At 42.7% G+C, this 16708-nt stretch overlaps 1 protein-coding gene across 3 annotated transcripts in view; it reads right to left on the reverse strand.

The window, feature by feature from the left end:
- Positions 1 to 1257: 1257 nt before the first annotated feature.
- The window catches only part of klf8 (Kruppel-like factor 8), a 67716-nt gene continuing 52265 nt past the window's right edge, over positions 1258 to 16708 (reverse strand). For 2 of the 3 annotated variants that reach the window (XM_046039012.1, XM_046039011.1), the window contains exons 4-8: positions 11328 to 11600; positions 11002 to 11236; positions 4932 to 5043; positions 1954 to 2093; positions 1258 to 1624 (exon numbers count right to left, since the gene is read on the reverse strand). In XM_046039012.1, coding sequence (XP_045894968.1) covers positions 1443 to 1624; positions 1954 to 2093; positions 4932 to 5043; positions 11002 to 11236; positions 11328 to 11600 — 942 coding nt within the window. In that variant the 3' untranslated portion in view covers positions 1258 to 1442. The remainder of the gene's footprint in view (positions 1625 to 1953; positions 2094 to 4931; positions 5044 to 11001; positions 11237 to 11327; positions 11601 to 16708) is intronic. The other variant, XM_046039013.1, reaches the window with a different exon arrangement.

Below are 16708 nucleotides of genomic sequence, written 5' to 3' on the forward strand. Positions count from 1 at the left end.
CAGTCTTGAAGCTCCCTGTACCAGGTGAGGGGGTTGGGGCTGCCGAGGTGCAAAGGTGATGGGGCGAGGGGACAAAATAACCTACTTTAAGAGAGAGAAGAAATATATTGTTTGACGTCACTTCAGCTGCTGTGAAATAGCACGTACACACACACACACACACACACACTCATACACTGATGTGCACAGGGTTGGGAAGCCTTTACTTTCAAGGGCCATTACAGTTTAGTACAGAATTTATCCAAATATTGTGATTACTAATTGAATTAATCCAACTGTCGGTTGTTTTAGACCCTTTTCCAAACATTACCAGGAACTCTGTCCCTTTTGCACATTTCCACTGCATCTGGAAAACCAAAAAGGATTTTGAATTTTGCACGTGATGAAACACCAGAATCATCGTGTTGGTCTTTGTAGTGATGTTTGACTGGAGTTTGCAAAGGTGTTTTGTGGTTATTTATTTCTGCTACACCCACATAGCAAGCACTTAATGGAGGACAGGGACTTTTTTGGGGCTTAGGAACTAAGATCAGAAACTGAATTTTAATACTTTTCTGGCACCAACTGAAATGTGTCCATAGCACTGATTGTGTATCAAACCTTTCTAGTCTTAATTACCTATTCTTTGATCAGACAGCTCCTGATTTAGATTTTGCCCTAGTTCCTCATGTCAAAATGGTACGAGCAGAGAGAAAGGTAAAGTTCTCGAGTCTCTCAAAAGGTTCCTGGAAAAGTTCCTGTGGTGAAAAGGGGCTATATGAGGTATTTTTGGAAGTGACCATTGCTTCCAAAAATCCTTTATATGGAATTTTGCTTTGGAGTCACGTAACTTCCCAACTCTGGATATGTACATATTCATACTGTTAAAAAACAAAAAAACGCGCAGCTGAAGTGACATCCGGCTTAAGACTCCCTTTCTGGTTTGAGTTCAAAGACAACACACACGTCACTCCTCATTCCTCCTCTCCTTTGGATGAATGGATGGATGCATGTGATGGATGGATGAACGTCCCTTCTGATGGATGTCCTTCAGTCCATCCTGCTCTTTCTTAGGAGGTGACGTTTTGTGTGACAGGTGAGGTTGAGTTGAAGGAGGATGGGTAGGGGACTGTTTTGTGGTGGGAAGGCTGTTGGGTGGACGGTGATGATGATGACGATTATGTGTTGAAACACACACGGTAAAACTCCACCGCACACGCACACAACCGCACACATTCCTGATATTCCTGTGATTTCAAGATGAAGAGGAGAAGGAGGAAGGAGGTACAGTGTCTTTATTTATCTGCTGATAGGGTTTAAAATCCTGATGAAATAAGAAGTAGCAGAGATTCGTGTGAGGTGGAGGGTACTGGTACAAAATGTGCTGTGAGGGACTTTGAGATGTTGAGGGGTAAGAGGTTGGTTTATAGGGCAGGTTTGTGGGGAGTTGTGGGTGTCAGAGTTCACATCATTACGTGGCGGCGGCGGTGCAGGGAGAGGTGGTCAGACCGGGAGAAGGAGCGGTCGCACTCGGTGCAGCGGAAAGGTTTGATCCCCGTGTGCTTGCGAAAGTGTCGAGTCAGCTCATCGGAGCGGGCGAAGCGCCAGGTGCAGCCCTCCCAGGTACAGTGGTAGGGCTTCTCTCCTTAAGGAAGCAGGAAACAAGGAGAAGAGTGAGGAGAGAGGAAAGAATGGAAGGAAGCAACACAAGGAAGATGAAGGTTGGGACACTGGTGGAAACAAAAAAGCATGAATGATTTACTGGGGAAAAATCTCACAACCCCGGTTATCCTACTTCAGTTAGTTATTTCCCAAAATTCCCAATTTAGCTAAGTGAAATTAGTCTCAGCCTATTCTACAAAGAATTTCTCACTGTATGATTATTTATTGTTAGTAGAAAATTATGAATATATATAAGATATATTACTATAAAGAAGCATTTGGTTGTTGTTTGTTTTGTTTTTCAGGTCTCACCTGTGTGTATCCTCCTGTGGGCTTTGAGGTGGGAACTCTTGGTGTAAACTTTTTTACAGCCTTCATAGTCACACATGTGGATCCGCCTCCTCTTGATGTCTGGTGAATCTGGATCGACAGGCTCTAAGTCCATAACCGACCTGAGAAAGGAAAATGAGTGAGTGACCCCGATCGAGACACTTAACGGGAACAACTTTCTGGGAGATTGTCCTGTTTCCAAAAAAATATCCCTTTGAGCTTTGGACACGCCATCTTAAAGCTTTAAAATACATTATGTTGAGTCCAACGAAGGTTAAAGTCAAGGGCAACTGGACTTGGTTGAAGATACTGGAAGACGTTTCATCCCTCATCCAAGGGACGTGCAAATCTCACATGTAACTTGAAGACCACATTTTGTATGAATATGAGAATCAAAGCCTGGCTGTAGCCATTAATTAATTTGTCCAACATTGAGCACTGACATGTTTATATCTCAATGTTGTGAAATGTCCAGCTCAGTACATATGTTGGTCACGATTAGTTATAAAACAAATTTAAGGGATCCTCATCTAAAAGGTTTATTCATCGGCCAATCTGTTGTTATTTCATTTATTGAAGTCTCAGATGTTGGTACTATTATTGGCTGGCCCTAGTAAGAATGTAAGTGTAGTGAAAAAAACAGGAACATGTGTTTGCAAATTGCTATTTAAACTGTCAATCTAGGTTGAAGTTAATTTTGTTAATTAATATGTAAAATGTCAAATCTGAACCAGTTTTTCCTTTTATGACCTGTAGTACTAAATTCATGTGATGTGTTTCATCAGTGCCCAACAGAGAAACTGCCTATCATCAGGTTCAGGTTCATATGAAAGTGATATTGGGGCCACTGGGTGGCGTCAGAGAGTTGCACTGTGTTCAACACAGCTTCCACTTAAGCATTGCTGTATCTCTCTCATTTATTCCTTCCTATCTTCACACCCTTCAGTTTTTTACTCCCCTCTTCCCTCCATCAAAAGAGGATCTGACAAACTAAACCCATCCACTCTTTTTTTCTCCATTTCATTCTCCTTCTGTGTCTCTCCCTCCTCCCTTATTTACTAAACTTATATTCTGAAGTCAATGAGCGAGTCTGTAATGTGATGTTCTGATTTAATTCAATAGTTTTAATATTCATTTGATAATTCTGATGTAAATAAAGTTGATTTAAAAAAAAAATAGAAGCCTCTCTCTGACTCTCCCTAGCCATTTTACAAGGAAGTGTGACGACAAACTGAATTACGAAACCATGTTTACACCCCAGTTCTGGGACAGCCCTGCCCAGCAACACACACACACACACGCCTGCACTCATGCATGCGCGCACGCACACGCACACACACACACACACACACACACACACACACACAAGCAAGCAAGCTCAAAAACAATCTTCCTTAAAAAAAACAACCCACAAACACACTTGTTCACTTTGTTTCTCTCTCTCTCTCCCTCTCTCTCACACACACACACAGAGCAGATTACAGCACTAAGCTAACCGTCGGCGTCCACACCCGGAATTTCAGTTACAGTCAGGCGGCCTCGCCCACTGGGTGTGGCAGGAGTCCTGATTTACTAATGAACACACAGGATGGACACGCACACTCACACAAACACTACTACAGTATTACTGTACTAAGAGCCTTCACTGGCACAGTAGCCTTCACTCTGCAGCTTTGTAACAACCTTTCATATGTCCACACTTTCCTTGAGAGGACCAAATGTCCTCAGCTGTGAAGTGTGTACTGGGTGTGCACACACACACACACACACAAACACACGTTTCCCTGTGATACAGCCAAGGTGTCTCCAGTGGGTTCTGCTGTACAGAGGGTTATATAAGGTTATATAAGTGTCCAGTCATGACAGCGCTGCAGTAATGTAATTAGTCAGGAGGCTGCAGGGGAGGGAGGTGATCCACACAAAGACTGCATTTCCCAGAAACCCTGCTGCGCGTTAGTGTCTCTTTCGCTGACCCTGCCGTCTCGTATCATGGACTTTACACTGAGATTACATCACGCATGGTTTATGGTATTTGTGTCCTGTCAACAGTTTGATAATGGAGCTCTACGGAGAAGCACGTACGACGCAACATCGTTAGAATAGTTAGAATAACATTTTAGGAAATATCCTTATCAGCTTTCTTTCCGAGAGTGAGATTAGAAATGTGACTAGACATGTGACTTCTTCTAAAACCTTTGGTAGGTGGTAAAAGTATTTTAATGTTGTCAAACCCTGTTTTGTTTACAACAACTAGCAGTCTTCTTCTGTTTGTTTAATGAATGATGGTACTGTTTAAGGCGCATTACTGTGACCCGCTGCCCATGTGTGCTGTAATAAACTGAGTGATAGACCTGTTGTCTGGTATTTAGTAGATACAGACTTCCAGCTAAGCAGCAGTTTTATTTAGCAACACTAAAACTTGACTTGTAGGCCCAGAAAGCAACTGATGAAATGTTTCAACCCACAGTTAAAATGTATCACTGATATTAACAGGACTGATCAACTGAATATTTTAGAGTCAAAACATATAACAGTAAACTCAGCTGTAGATAAGGATAGTTTGTTACGTGCTCAAACTAAAGAACTTTCTAGAACTAAATCTTTAAATCTACTCCGATCATTGCAGGTCTACAACCCTCCATACATATGCATTGCCGTCCTCTGCATTTGCACCGATATAGACAACATCCCTTACATGCTAATGCACAGGCTGGTAGAGAACAAGCTTCAAACAAAACAGAGCCATGCTCAATGAACCCTGAGGAGGACAATCACACAGATCCCCAGGTCTGAATGGCTAAGATACATTTTACCACAAAAGATGGGCAAAGCTGTTTAGAAACTTACAGGAAATGCAGCTTTTCTGATCCATTTCCGCAAATGTGTTTGAGTGTGTCCCATTGCCATGTCTGGATATTTAATGATTGTACGTAAACTCACACAGGTGTGGCTGGACTCACCCGGCGTCGAGGCTCTGGGCGCTGAGGGAGGCCGATCCGGACTCTGTGCCGCTCTCTGCATCGCTGTCACTCTGATACTCCACCGGAGACGTTGAACCTGGCTTAATACGAACTGCAGAGAGGACAGGGTGGGGGAATGACATTAGGAGGATGAACAGGAAGAGGGAAACAGTGGCACCAACAGAAAGGGAAGAATATTGAGCAAGCAATAAGCAAACAGATGGAAGATAGGATGGAAACAAATTCAGGAAGGGTGACGGAGAGCATGAGAGGCACAGAGAAAGAGATAAATTAGTGAAATGGAAGAAGCAAAACAGGGAGAATAGAGGAAGAAGAGGAGGGGTGGAAACAGACAGAAGAGAACAGCAGGGGGTTAAAAACTTCTTAACAGTGATGCCTGGATTACAGCAATTTAGCAAGACAAAGACTTCCAAGTGTGCGTGTGTGTTTGTTTAGGTGTGGTCTGCTAGGCTGCAGAATTGATGGATCAAATTTGTGGCCAAACCCCATGCTGGATTTCTCTGCATGTCTCCTCATTTCTACATCTTTCACAAAAAAATGTTTTAGCGTTCACTTTCTGTTAACAGAAAAGGTCTGTCTTTCTTTCACTCCCATTTCAACAACCTTCTTTTCCAATGTCAAAGCAAGAGAAGGACAATGTGAACAGATGTTAATGAAAAAGTATTCTGTAGAACTCAATGACAATGCTAATTAGCAATTAACTGAAAGACAATTCTCTCGAGGCTATCAAAAGCCTCTGCTGGTTGTCCTCAAGTTTCGGCGAGCTTTCTGGTTTTTCACCGAGGAGGACAGTCCTTCAAGTTTTAATTCTTGACAGCTGAGAGTAATTGCTCATAAGATATGGATTTGGACATTTAAATTCAGGTCTGCATGAGCAATTGTGCAGAAGGGACATGACCTGTTCCTACAATAGAACAGAAGATCACAACGTTTAATATTTTAAGCTGTTCTAATCAATAGTTTTATACAAACAATCAAATGATTTCACCTAGTGCGTGGAAGATGTCACTCAGAGTGAACGAACCCACAGATAAATTATCAGCCAACTCTGAAGTTCTCCTCTGTCAAATAATCTGTGTCCGGACCAGACAGCAGCGCTAATTTATTTAGTCTATTGGTATATTACCCTCACTCTCTCTCTCCCCCTGTGTAAGTCAGAGTCTCTCGCTCCTCCATCACTGCCTCTCTTTTTCCCCTTAAATTCACAATTTCACAACTTCATGGGCTGCTGCTCATCAGAAACAATATTACCAAAGCGGAAAACACAACATGAGCAAACAAAGAACCATTTATGCATCCAGATGAAAACATAATGAATGAAAACAAAAGTGCAAATTACTGGTGCCCCCCCCCCACTCCCCCTCCTCCCCTCCTCTATTTGCAGGAATGTGGTAGCCATACTGTTCAAAGTCCACCCAGACTAGAGGGAGCGAGGAGGGGTGGGGCAGTTGGAAGGGTGACGCAAGGAATTTGGGTGGAGTATGTGTGTGTGTGTGTGTGTGTGTGTTGGTATGGAGAGGGTCACACACCAAAAGACGTGTTCTTTGTCTCTGGAGACAATTAAGCCACCCCCACCCCTCCGCCATTGCAGCCTTCGTTTTTCAAAGGCAAAAAACGACCCATCTCCTCTCCTCTCGACCCCTGCACCCTATCCCCCTCATCCTTCCTCAACACTGCAGCATGCTTGTGCCCCCAGCCCTACCCCACGTCACCCACCCAGTCTCACTCCCTTCCTCCATCTGTGCCTACCTACCTAACCAGCCCTCCCCCTCCTTTGCCTCCCACACAACACCGCAGCACATGAACAGCGAATGTCAGCTGCCTCCTGCTTGTTCGCTTTGCAGGTACAGGAAGACACAGAATGATATCAAAGTTCCCATCTCCTTCTCCCGTTTTCTACCTCACTGACTCCCCTTGTCTGGCTCACATCTTCACTCTTTGTTCCCGTTTCTCTTTTCAGTGTTGTACAGCACTCCTGGGCAATAAAATGCAGCAACACAACAGAATTTCAACATGGGCTACTACCAGAACAGGCTCACAGCTGAACCTTCAGAATCCACCCGGCCCTACTCACAAGATTTGATGATTACAAGATTATATTGGTTTAAAGGCCACCAGAATGGTCCCTCTGAGGAAACATATGCATGAGATTGGATGTTCTTGACCTATAGATTCCTTTGGTATAAAGTAAACAGACTAGTCAGGTTGATAAATATGATACTTATTTATATTATTTCTTATATTCTAGTATTTTCATAGTTTTGCCCATTGTTCCTTTCATTGCAGTTCACCAAGATAATTTGTTAGATCTGGAAACATTACTAAAAAGTCAGACGGGGCAGGAAACAAACCCCTGAGTTAGCAAAACGTAACTGGAAGAGAAACAAAGACAAACAGTAAAATTGGACTGTTATAAACATCCATCGCAGTTTACAGACCAACTTCCCTTGCTATCAACATTTTGTCTTTTTTTGGTTTAGATCATTTGCATAAACTACTTGTTTACAATCTCTCAGATCGCCTGACTAACTGCTTGTGTTTCTTGCCCCGATGGTCTTGGCTATAGTGATGTTGTCATATCAATAGAAAATGCAATGACACAGAAGGACACCGTGGCATCACTGTTTGGTGAGGTTACAGGTGTAACACTGTGAAACGAGCTGCTTTTCAGCATCGTATTAAGTCACTTTTCAATACCAATAGATTACTGCTACCACTTGCTGACATTTACAAACACTGAAAAAGTTGCCACAGCTTTAAAAAGGCCACAGAAATGGTTTTAATATACTGCCATATAATTCCTTGTGATAAATGACCATGAGGGATCAGACTTGTAAACCAATCAGGTGTCAGTTATGGAGTGAAAGGCAGTTTGATTAGTTTTGACAGGTTGAAAGATAGGTGCCTGCAGTCACTGAACTAGCACTGCTTTCCAAAAGGTTCAAGTTCGGCATTTCACAGGATCTTTAAAGTACCACTTCATAGAAGAAAAAACACAAAAAGGACTTTAAGCTTTTTTCACTTCAAAGTGTTGTGAGCTACTGCATCTATTAGAAATCATCAGGAAAAGGAGAAGTGAAGAGGAGAGCATAGACTTTGCATAGACACAACATACTGTCAATTTGAATTTGTCAAATAAATATATTGGTCTTTCACGCTATGGCTTACTATTGCACAGGTGTGCACAGTGATGTGAACAACTACCTAATGTAAAGCAATCCTATACAATAAACCTGTACCGTGCAGTACCTTTTGTAGACTTGTCTCACCCCACTCATATGGCGTACATAATAGTTATCCTCCCGTAGACATTGACATCCCATAGTTTTGAGGAACAAAATATTAAAAATGGCTCTGAAAAGTATATATAGTACTCTTATAACTGAATACATTCACTTTGGAGAATGATGAGGTATGAGAGCATCTTCATGCTAGTATGTGTGCTGGAGAATCTTCTAGATGTTTCCGAGAGTCACTGCCTCCATCGTTTACATTCCTGAGTCGAGGCAACGCTGGTTTAGATTAGGAACCACGGTGAACTAAACTGACTTTACAGAGGGACTTTACTGCAGTTTGTCAAAGGGGTGGAGGCCTGTTTTGCCAGCTTGACTGAGTAAATGTCTAGCTTCCTCTCATGTTTACTCAGCGATGGATTACACCTCCTTCAACCTTTCCGTTCACCATTGCCTAACGGGAATTGAGTGGATTGCATTTAAAGTGGTCCAGATTAACTGCTGACATGATGACAGGACAAACTCTGACTTTAGAGAGTGGTTTTATATAAACTACTTCTTTTTCACTGGTTCTTCAGTATTGATTACCTTTTCACGCACTGATTAATCTTAGTGTCAGAGAAGGTCAGGGCATTTGAGTAGCAGAACTTATTTTGAGTAGATGCTCAGGTACAAGTAAAAAAATAAAAACACGGATTATTAGTTACTCAGCAACCAGAAAAAACACTGTAAGCTCCCATAATGAGATATCTAGAGACTTTCCCTAACAAAATATTAGAGGGTGAAATCAGCTGTTGAAACATTGACAGATGCATTTCAGTCAGTGACATTTTTCTACATATGTAACTTTTCTTTCCAGAAGTTTTCTCATTTAAGTGGGAATATCAATCATCTGGCACATATGGAAAGCTTCCAAAATGACAAAGATAGACAGACGGCAAGTCTAACATACCACTAACCACAAACACACACCATATCCCTCGAGAGACACACTGTACTCTTCTGAGACAGAGAGCTCCCCATAAATGATAGTGTGGGCAAGAGTGACAGAACCATGGAAGAATAATGACGGGTGTGACAGTCAAAGATGGAAAGGATAAAAGGGAAGAGGTCTAGAAATCTTCACAACAATCTCAAATTGCCTTCCTTTTCCTAACTGCTATAGCTTTGCAAAATTTTCAAACAACCACTCTGTGTGCTATGCACCGTCCCAACATCCTGTTTCAACATGATACGAATGACATTAACAAAGAAGGAAGATGGTCTATGCTGTTTTATTGTGACACCTTCATTCACAGTGTTTGACGTTACGATTTTCACTGGTCATATTAGCCTAAAAGGTAAACTGAGGCCACAATACCAAACAGCATCCAGTCCGTGCTGTGGTGGTGCTAAAGGCAATTTAGTAAAGGGACTAAAAGCAGTATTCAATTAATAGTCTTTGTAGTAGTAGAAGCATTAATAGTAACAGTAAAAGCCAATCATTTGATTTAAATAACTGGAACTGTTGGTCAGAAAAAGACGTGCCATTACTTGAAAAAAGAGTCAAGGTTAAGTAGCCTATTAAAAATTGCTATAGATGAATATAGAAAGGATGGAAGCTGTTTTGAGGCATCATATATCGTCAGCATGGTTTGGACTTAAATGTAGCGGTATGTAATGTTTAGCGGGTTAGCTTGTTAGCATGCTCATATACAAACAAGCCCGCCTGGCTCCAGACCTCTGAATTGCTGCCAACATCTCAGTAATTTTCAGTCATTCAAATAGGTCTGGTTTTGCATTCATGGGTGGCTGTTTCCACAGCCCCTGCACTACAGGTACATGTAGACAGAATGTAATTGTGTGAACAATAAAGTGAAAACAAACTGTCATATCAATCTGATTATCAGGCTACTCACAAGTTGTTGGATGGTCTTGAACTGTTTCATGTTTAGTATGTTAGTGTTGTATGTTAATGTTTACCTGTGATTAGCATATTCACATTAAAGGGTCATTTCGTTCTGTTTTTATATATTTTGGGGTAGAAATGACCAGTAGGTACAAAAGGTTTTGGAATGCAGTAGATGTCGCTCAAGGACAATTCTCGCTCTGAAATTTCATAAGAGGCGAGTTGCTGCAGGAAGACGCCGGTGGAAATGTGAGTCAGTATTGCAGACCGACTGCTAGCCAGACTATTTCCTAATGTTACTCCCACACAACAAACCCCTCTCTCCAACTCTGACTCATGTGTCCACCGGCACCTTCCTGCAACAACTCGCCTCTCATGAGATTTCAGAGTGAGAATTATCCTTGAGCGAGACTTCATTTTCTTGTTCAAAACAAAGGGTGTTACCAAGTGTTACTTATAGGGATACTTTCCATGATGTTGTCAGACACCTGGTGTAACAGTCTGTGGCAAAAAGAGGCACTTTTTGTGGACGTAGTTTTGATGGGCGCAGTTGCCCCAAAGAAATATACTGTAGGCACTGCAGCAGGTTCGCGACTGCCGACTGAAGCAAGGATTCCAAACCTTTTTGTACCTACTAGTAATTTCAACCCCAAAATCTGTGAGAATAGGGTCCAGGTTTAAAAATACCAAAATTACCCTTTAATATAAATCTCAAACTACAGCTGAGACTGATTTTAGAGGATTCCTATCACACATTTAACAATTGGACAAATGGAAGTTCCAATCCACAACATGAAAAGTTTGACAATAGCATTGCCACCACTAATGTGACAAAAAGTAGTAGCAGTACTGTAGTGGTGCAGTAGTAACAGATCAGTTACACCACTACCCCCCCCCCCTTACTGGAAGTTTTCATTGTACCACTCACCAGATCCTTCTGAGCGCCCATCACTGCCTATGAGCGGCACTGTAATGGCTGCCGTGGCGACGCCGTCAGGAGGCATGGTGGTGTAGACAACAGGCAGCGACTGCACCACCACGGGAATGGTCTGGAGCTGGCCCACCTTGCTGGGCATGCTGACCGAGGGGATTGTATGGATAACGTGGAGGATCTGTTGGCCCCCGGCACCTTGAGTGGCCAAGATGGAGCCTGGAGAGAGGACCTATAGGGGTAAGAGAAGGAGAATATGATTGGTCACGCCAAACCTGCAGAGTACAACAGCTTCAACGGAGGAGGTAGGAGTTTGTAGTTACCATGGAGCCTATCGATTGGACCGCAGATGGGACCGGTGTAGCCGACAGGCTGGGCTGGGTCACGGCACCGCTGGGTGCAGGGTTGACTGTGGTGCTTGTTGTGGAAGCAGGGAGCGAAGAGGAGCGGGGCTTGTTGAGTGACAGGTCAACAGGTTCGGTCTGGTCCTCTGCAGGGCATGGCTGAGGTGAAGAGGGCTCTGTCTTGCAAACTGGCGGCTCCGTCTTCACCTTCAGGTCTGTTGGCTGCGAACAGTTGTCACCTTCATCTGCCTGCTAGAAAGCAAAGGGAAATAAGAGAAATTTAGAAAGCGGATTATACTTTGGCTAAAACCTGAAACTGATATTTTGTGGACTTTGATGACCATGTTCGTGACAGAAAAGGAAAACAAAATTACAAACATTTAAAATTTGAGAAATATATATTTTGGGGTATAAAAGCCCCTAAAAACCATTTACATCAATATGATATACTCTGAAACTCCTGCTGATGAGACCGTTGGTGAGTCCATACATCAGGGTGTGGCAGGTCTTATTCCAGCTTTTACATAATGACTTCTGCACTTCGCTGAGACAATTCATATCCTCAACTCATCTTTCTATTCTTAAGGACAGCATAGACCTAATTTTATTGGCAAACCGATGAATTAATTAGACTGGTGTAATCACAGTTAAGTGGAGCGTGCCAAAAAATGCTGACACATGCTGCTTTATTGTTTGAAAAGCCAGCAGGAGCCAAACAATCCACCAAAAATTAGTTCATCCTTTTTCTTTTATGCAGTGAGACTGAGCTGGAGACACACTGCCAATGGCAACACAGCAGCAAAGGTTGTAAAGACTTCTGTCACTGCCTGATACCCAGCCACCTGGCTGTTTCATTGCAGTGGCAATGGGAGTAATGCCAACACATATTCATCTATATTATAGAAGTGCAAAGTAGGAGGAAGTTATTTCAGATGTTCAGGGTTCCAGAAGTAAAAAGTCCCATTCATTTTCTGCATTTTCTGGTTTTAGGTGGCTGTTGGAGCACTTCATGGCTTGGATGGACAAGAAACTCTACTCATTTATCCGTCAGTACCATCATCTTTAGGATATATCTGGTACAACTTCAACTCCCAGGGTGCATTTTGGTACAAAGCACTCGTTTACAGAATTCAAGCATAGAGTAAGTTCAGGCAGGCAACGAAGTCAAGCTCAGCTCACAATCCCAGTACATCAGCTGATAAGAGCCCACGTCAAGTCAAGCCCACATCAGCTGACAGCTCAGCTGACTTGTCTCTTAGCATTCATTGGCAAGGCCATCCAAGGCACCTTGGTTAAGCTGCTCTAGCCTGGCTATCCTTGCTTCTTTCTCTGTGAGCCGCTTGTAACCCACTGCCAACCTAGCTCTTCCTTTTCTCCTGACCAAAAAACAGATTTCTGTATGTATTGATGCTGCTCTGTTCTGTTTCCTGGGGGTTTGGGGGGGTCTTTGCTGCTGTTTCTCTCGCATGCCTCAGGCTTTCCGTGTATGCACATGGAGGCATGGGGGTCCCGAAACGGCCACACCACCAAACAACTACTGCAAGCAAATAGTCATTGATAAAGTTGTCTTGACTGAACTAGCTTTGCTGCATTCCCCACTAACGGCTAGGGAAAGCTAAAAATTATGCTTTGTCTCATCTAACATTCAGGGGTTTCATATAGCACAGTGTTTTGTTAACAAATGCAAAACAGCACTAACAGGAATGTTCTCCATAACAACTGCTGCTGATGTCTCAGAAACACAGAGGAAAAAATTCAAATTGATGGCTGTAACATAAACCTATCATACTGTATATTGTTAAATCATCCATGACAGTCGTGTGTTTCTCTGTTGAGGAATATTGCGTATATCATCAGCAGAGCATTTCCAGAGGGGAACAATACTTCTGAAACCAGCTCAACCCCATACATATTGCATATCTTATCAAGGCGTGAACTCATTTTCCAATCCACTAGGACTGACTACATTTGCTTGCAAAGCTTGCTTTGAGGAACTGCTTCATCCTGGATCTATGCTTTCATATAACTTGCCATCAGGCCTTTTTGTGTTATGGCCTAGTTTTCTCAGCCTTCTCAGAGGAACGGAGCACCCCATTCGCCTCTACAGCCACCCAGGGCTCAGCTGCCATGTAGCTCGAAAGCACAGAAAACAATGGCGGCTGTGTGGGACACTGGGGGGAGGTGAGAGACAGAGAGAGAAGGGCTGGACGGGTATAGAGCGAGACTGGTACTGACTGAGAGTGAGAGAGTAAAAAAAAAAAAAAACAAGAGGAAAAGTGAGCAGCAAGCCTCAGTGCAGGAGTTGGCCTCCATCCAGTTCAGCTTGGCTCTGGGTGAGGAGGAGAGGGTGGAGACTCCGATACGCCCTTTTATCGGGTCACACAGTTCAGCTGGAGGCTGGGCTGTGTGACAGTAGACGAAGGAACAAGTACAAAGGTTGGTAAACATCTACCTGCAGTCAACTATCATTACATATGCAAATAACCACCGTTAAAAGAGCATACCAGTGGATTTGCATGTTTTAAAGTGCTACAGGTCGCTACATGTCACTTTTAGTGTGTAGAAAGAACGCCAGGCAGCAATTTCAGTCTTTTGTTTCTTCACTCAAAGAAATTTGCAGAGGATTTGAAATTGCCTGTGATTTCAGTAAACAACTGAACCACCTTTTTTTTTTTTATTTAATTCGGACATGTAAAGCAGGCATGAGGAGGAACCATTCTCCTTAGTCGTGTGTCCAAAAACACCATGAATTGTGCTTCTAATGTGATGTTCTTCCACTTTATTTTTATTAATCTTTGACAACACAAGATAGAACCAGCTCAGAACTTGGCCAAGGTAAAGCGTGAATTTAAGGAGCTCTTATAGGCAAATAGGAAAGGAAAGGTGCATGGAAAGAGGGAGCGGTTGACAACACACAAACACAAACATACAGACCCTGCACCAAACTTGGCTGAGGTACGGAGGAATTTCAAGCACTCTTTAACAGGCAAATAGTAAAGGGAAGGGGAAGGGGGAAAGGAAATGAATGTAAAGGAAATGTATTTTAATTTATAAAGAGTCAATTCATACTAGGAGTTCTCATTGTACTTGAAATTATCTCCTCATCTCCCCCTCCCTCATCTCCTTCTGTTGGCTTTCCAGCGAGAGAGGAGACGAGGGAGGAGAGAGGGGGAAAAAGGGAGATCAGAAACCAAACGGAAGAGGGGCCATAAAATGATCGTAGACACAGCCCCCCCCCAAAAAAATGAAGTGTGAAAGTAGTGACGAGAGAGAAAGAGATGAGAGTGAAAGAGAGTGGGTGGGAAAGGCCTAGCGTTGCCATGGAAACTGGGAACTATCAGCTGACTCCATGTTTTCCACTCGTTCCCCACCCACCACCAACTCCCTTCCCTTCCTCTCCCACTCTGTTCATCTTTCCATCACTTCACCCAAACCTCTTTCTCTCTAAACCGGATATTTTCTATCTCACTCAGTCTTGACCACACCTCTTTCACCTTTCTCTCCCACCCCCCACCTCCCCCCTCCACCATCTCTGGCTCGTTACATCAGCCACACCCTTGTTTTCTTCCCACCTCACCCTCTCATCGGCTTCAATTCCACCCACTCACTCTTGTGTTTCTATGTCTTTCATTCTCTTCAACAGCCCCCCCGCGCTCCTCTCCTCTTTTCCTCTTTTCACGGTTGCTCAGATTAAACCCACAACTCTTTGCAAAATCCCCAAAAGAAGAGGCTGAGAAGCTGAACTCCACTAGAAAAAAAGAAAAGAGAAACCTCGCTGGACTCTCAAGCTCTGTGATCTGAGAGACAGAATGAGGATGAAAAAATGAGGGAAGATGGAAAGAGAGAAACTTTCTGATATATGGAGTTATTAGCTCAAAAAGGAGGATGTATAACAGCTCATCTTCTCTGCCAGGTATACACAAACCACTTCAGCCAGCAGCTTTATGCCCAACCCACATCGGCAAACAGGCCTTTTTAAGTTCTTAATGTGAAAGATATTTAAATGGCAATTAATCTGCAGGCCAAGGTTTGAGAGGATTCAAGGTTAAAATTGTAAGCATAAGAGATGTTTTGAGCCCAGAAGAAGAAATTATTCAAATTTTAAGTATTAAAAGGTGTTACAACCTCAGAAACACGTTGTTTTTATTAAGTAAATTGCTAGTTACCTTCATTTTACTACAATGCAGCACTGTCAGTTCAATGGCTAGACAATGCTTCCTCACCAATCTTGATTCGAATATCAACACGCAGACCATCTGCCTCTGTCTTGTCTCAGTTTCAACACAAAGGCGAGAAAACTGAACTTCACTTGAAAGTACATCCTAACCTTTAACTTGCCCTGAAGTAAAATGCATTTGCATTGTTTGTGAGTCAGATAACAACAGCACAGGGCCATAAAATAACTGTGTCTGAAACAATCACAACAATCTGTCAGGGCTGGAACACAATTCACCTTAAAACAATAAACTCGTCGTGTCTAAATGCAACATGAACAACCCCTCTCTGAGCCAGGCGTGTTGCAGTGGAGCTCGCCAGAGTACTTCTGTTCTACCCCCTGCATTTCTCAGATCGACTGCTCCACCATAAAATGGGTCACCCAGTCGCCTTGCAGTTAATTCATGTGATCTCTAGCTTGAATGGAAGCGGGTAGCAGCTGGGACTGCAGTGGTGAAAAAGCCAGGCAGAGAGAACGACATAATCTGTCCAGAGGACTTTAATCGTGTGGTACTCACACTGGGTCTCCTACTGATAAAGTAAAGAGTGATTTACACTAGCAATACAGCTCGGCTAACAGTAACCTTATGTGCCCATAGAAGGCTGTTTAAATGGTATAGTATGTATAATAACAGCAAAATACAGCTTTTTGTATTTTATCCTTCCTGTTTTCTCCCCTTTTGGCTGGATCAGAGGCACAGCAGCCACAGACTGACACGGGTCACTGCGTCACCGAGTCTGTTTGAGTTCCTTGTAATGTGAGTGTGCCATTTTAACATAGGATTAATAAGTAACGCTTGATATGGCAGCCTTTCAATACCATGTTAAAGTCTGCCTTAATAAAGGCCGCTAGTTAAAGTCATATTCTCACTTTTTTGTAAGGTGGCAGATATCTAATGCATCCAAGCCTCAGTTAGTAGAAAAAAAGATGTTGTGTGCACAATGTTACTCAAAATGTTACTCAAGATGTTACACAATGTTAATGTTAGTTTGCCTGTGTCCCTTAATATTAAAGAGATGATAATACGTGTGTCAGGACTTTGTCAAATAGACCGACACATTTAACTCTAGATTCAAAGCAACCTCATGCAACATTACTTAAAAATAAACAGCTTCAAAATTATTTTGATGGTACTTTGACTTTG

The sequence above is a fragment of the Micropterus dolomieu genome, linkage group LG23, assembly GCF_021292245.1.
Source record: "Micropterus dolomieu isolate WLL.071019.BEF.003 ecotype Adirondacks linkage group LG23, ASM2129224v1, whole genome shotgun sequence".
Lineage (NCBI taxonomy): Eukaryota > Metazoa > Chordata > Actinopteri > Centrarchiformes > Centrarchidae > Micropterus > Micropterus dolomieu.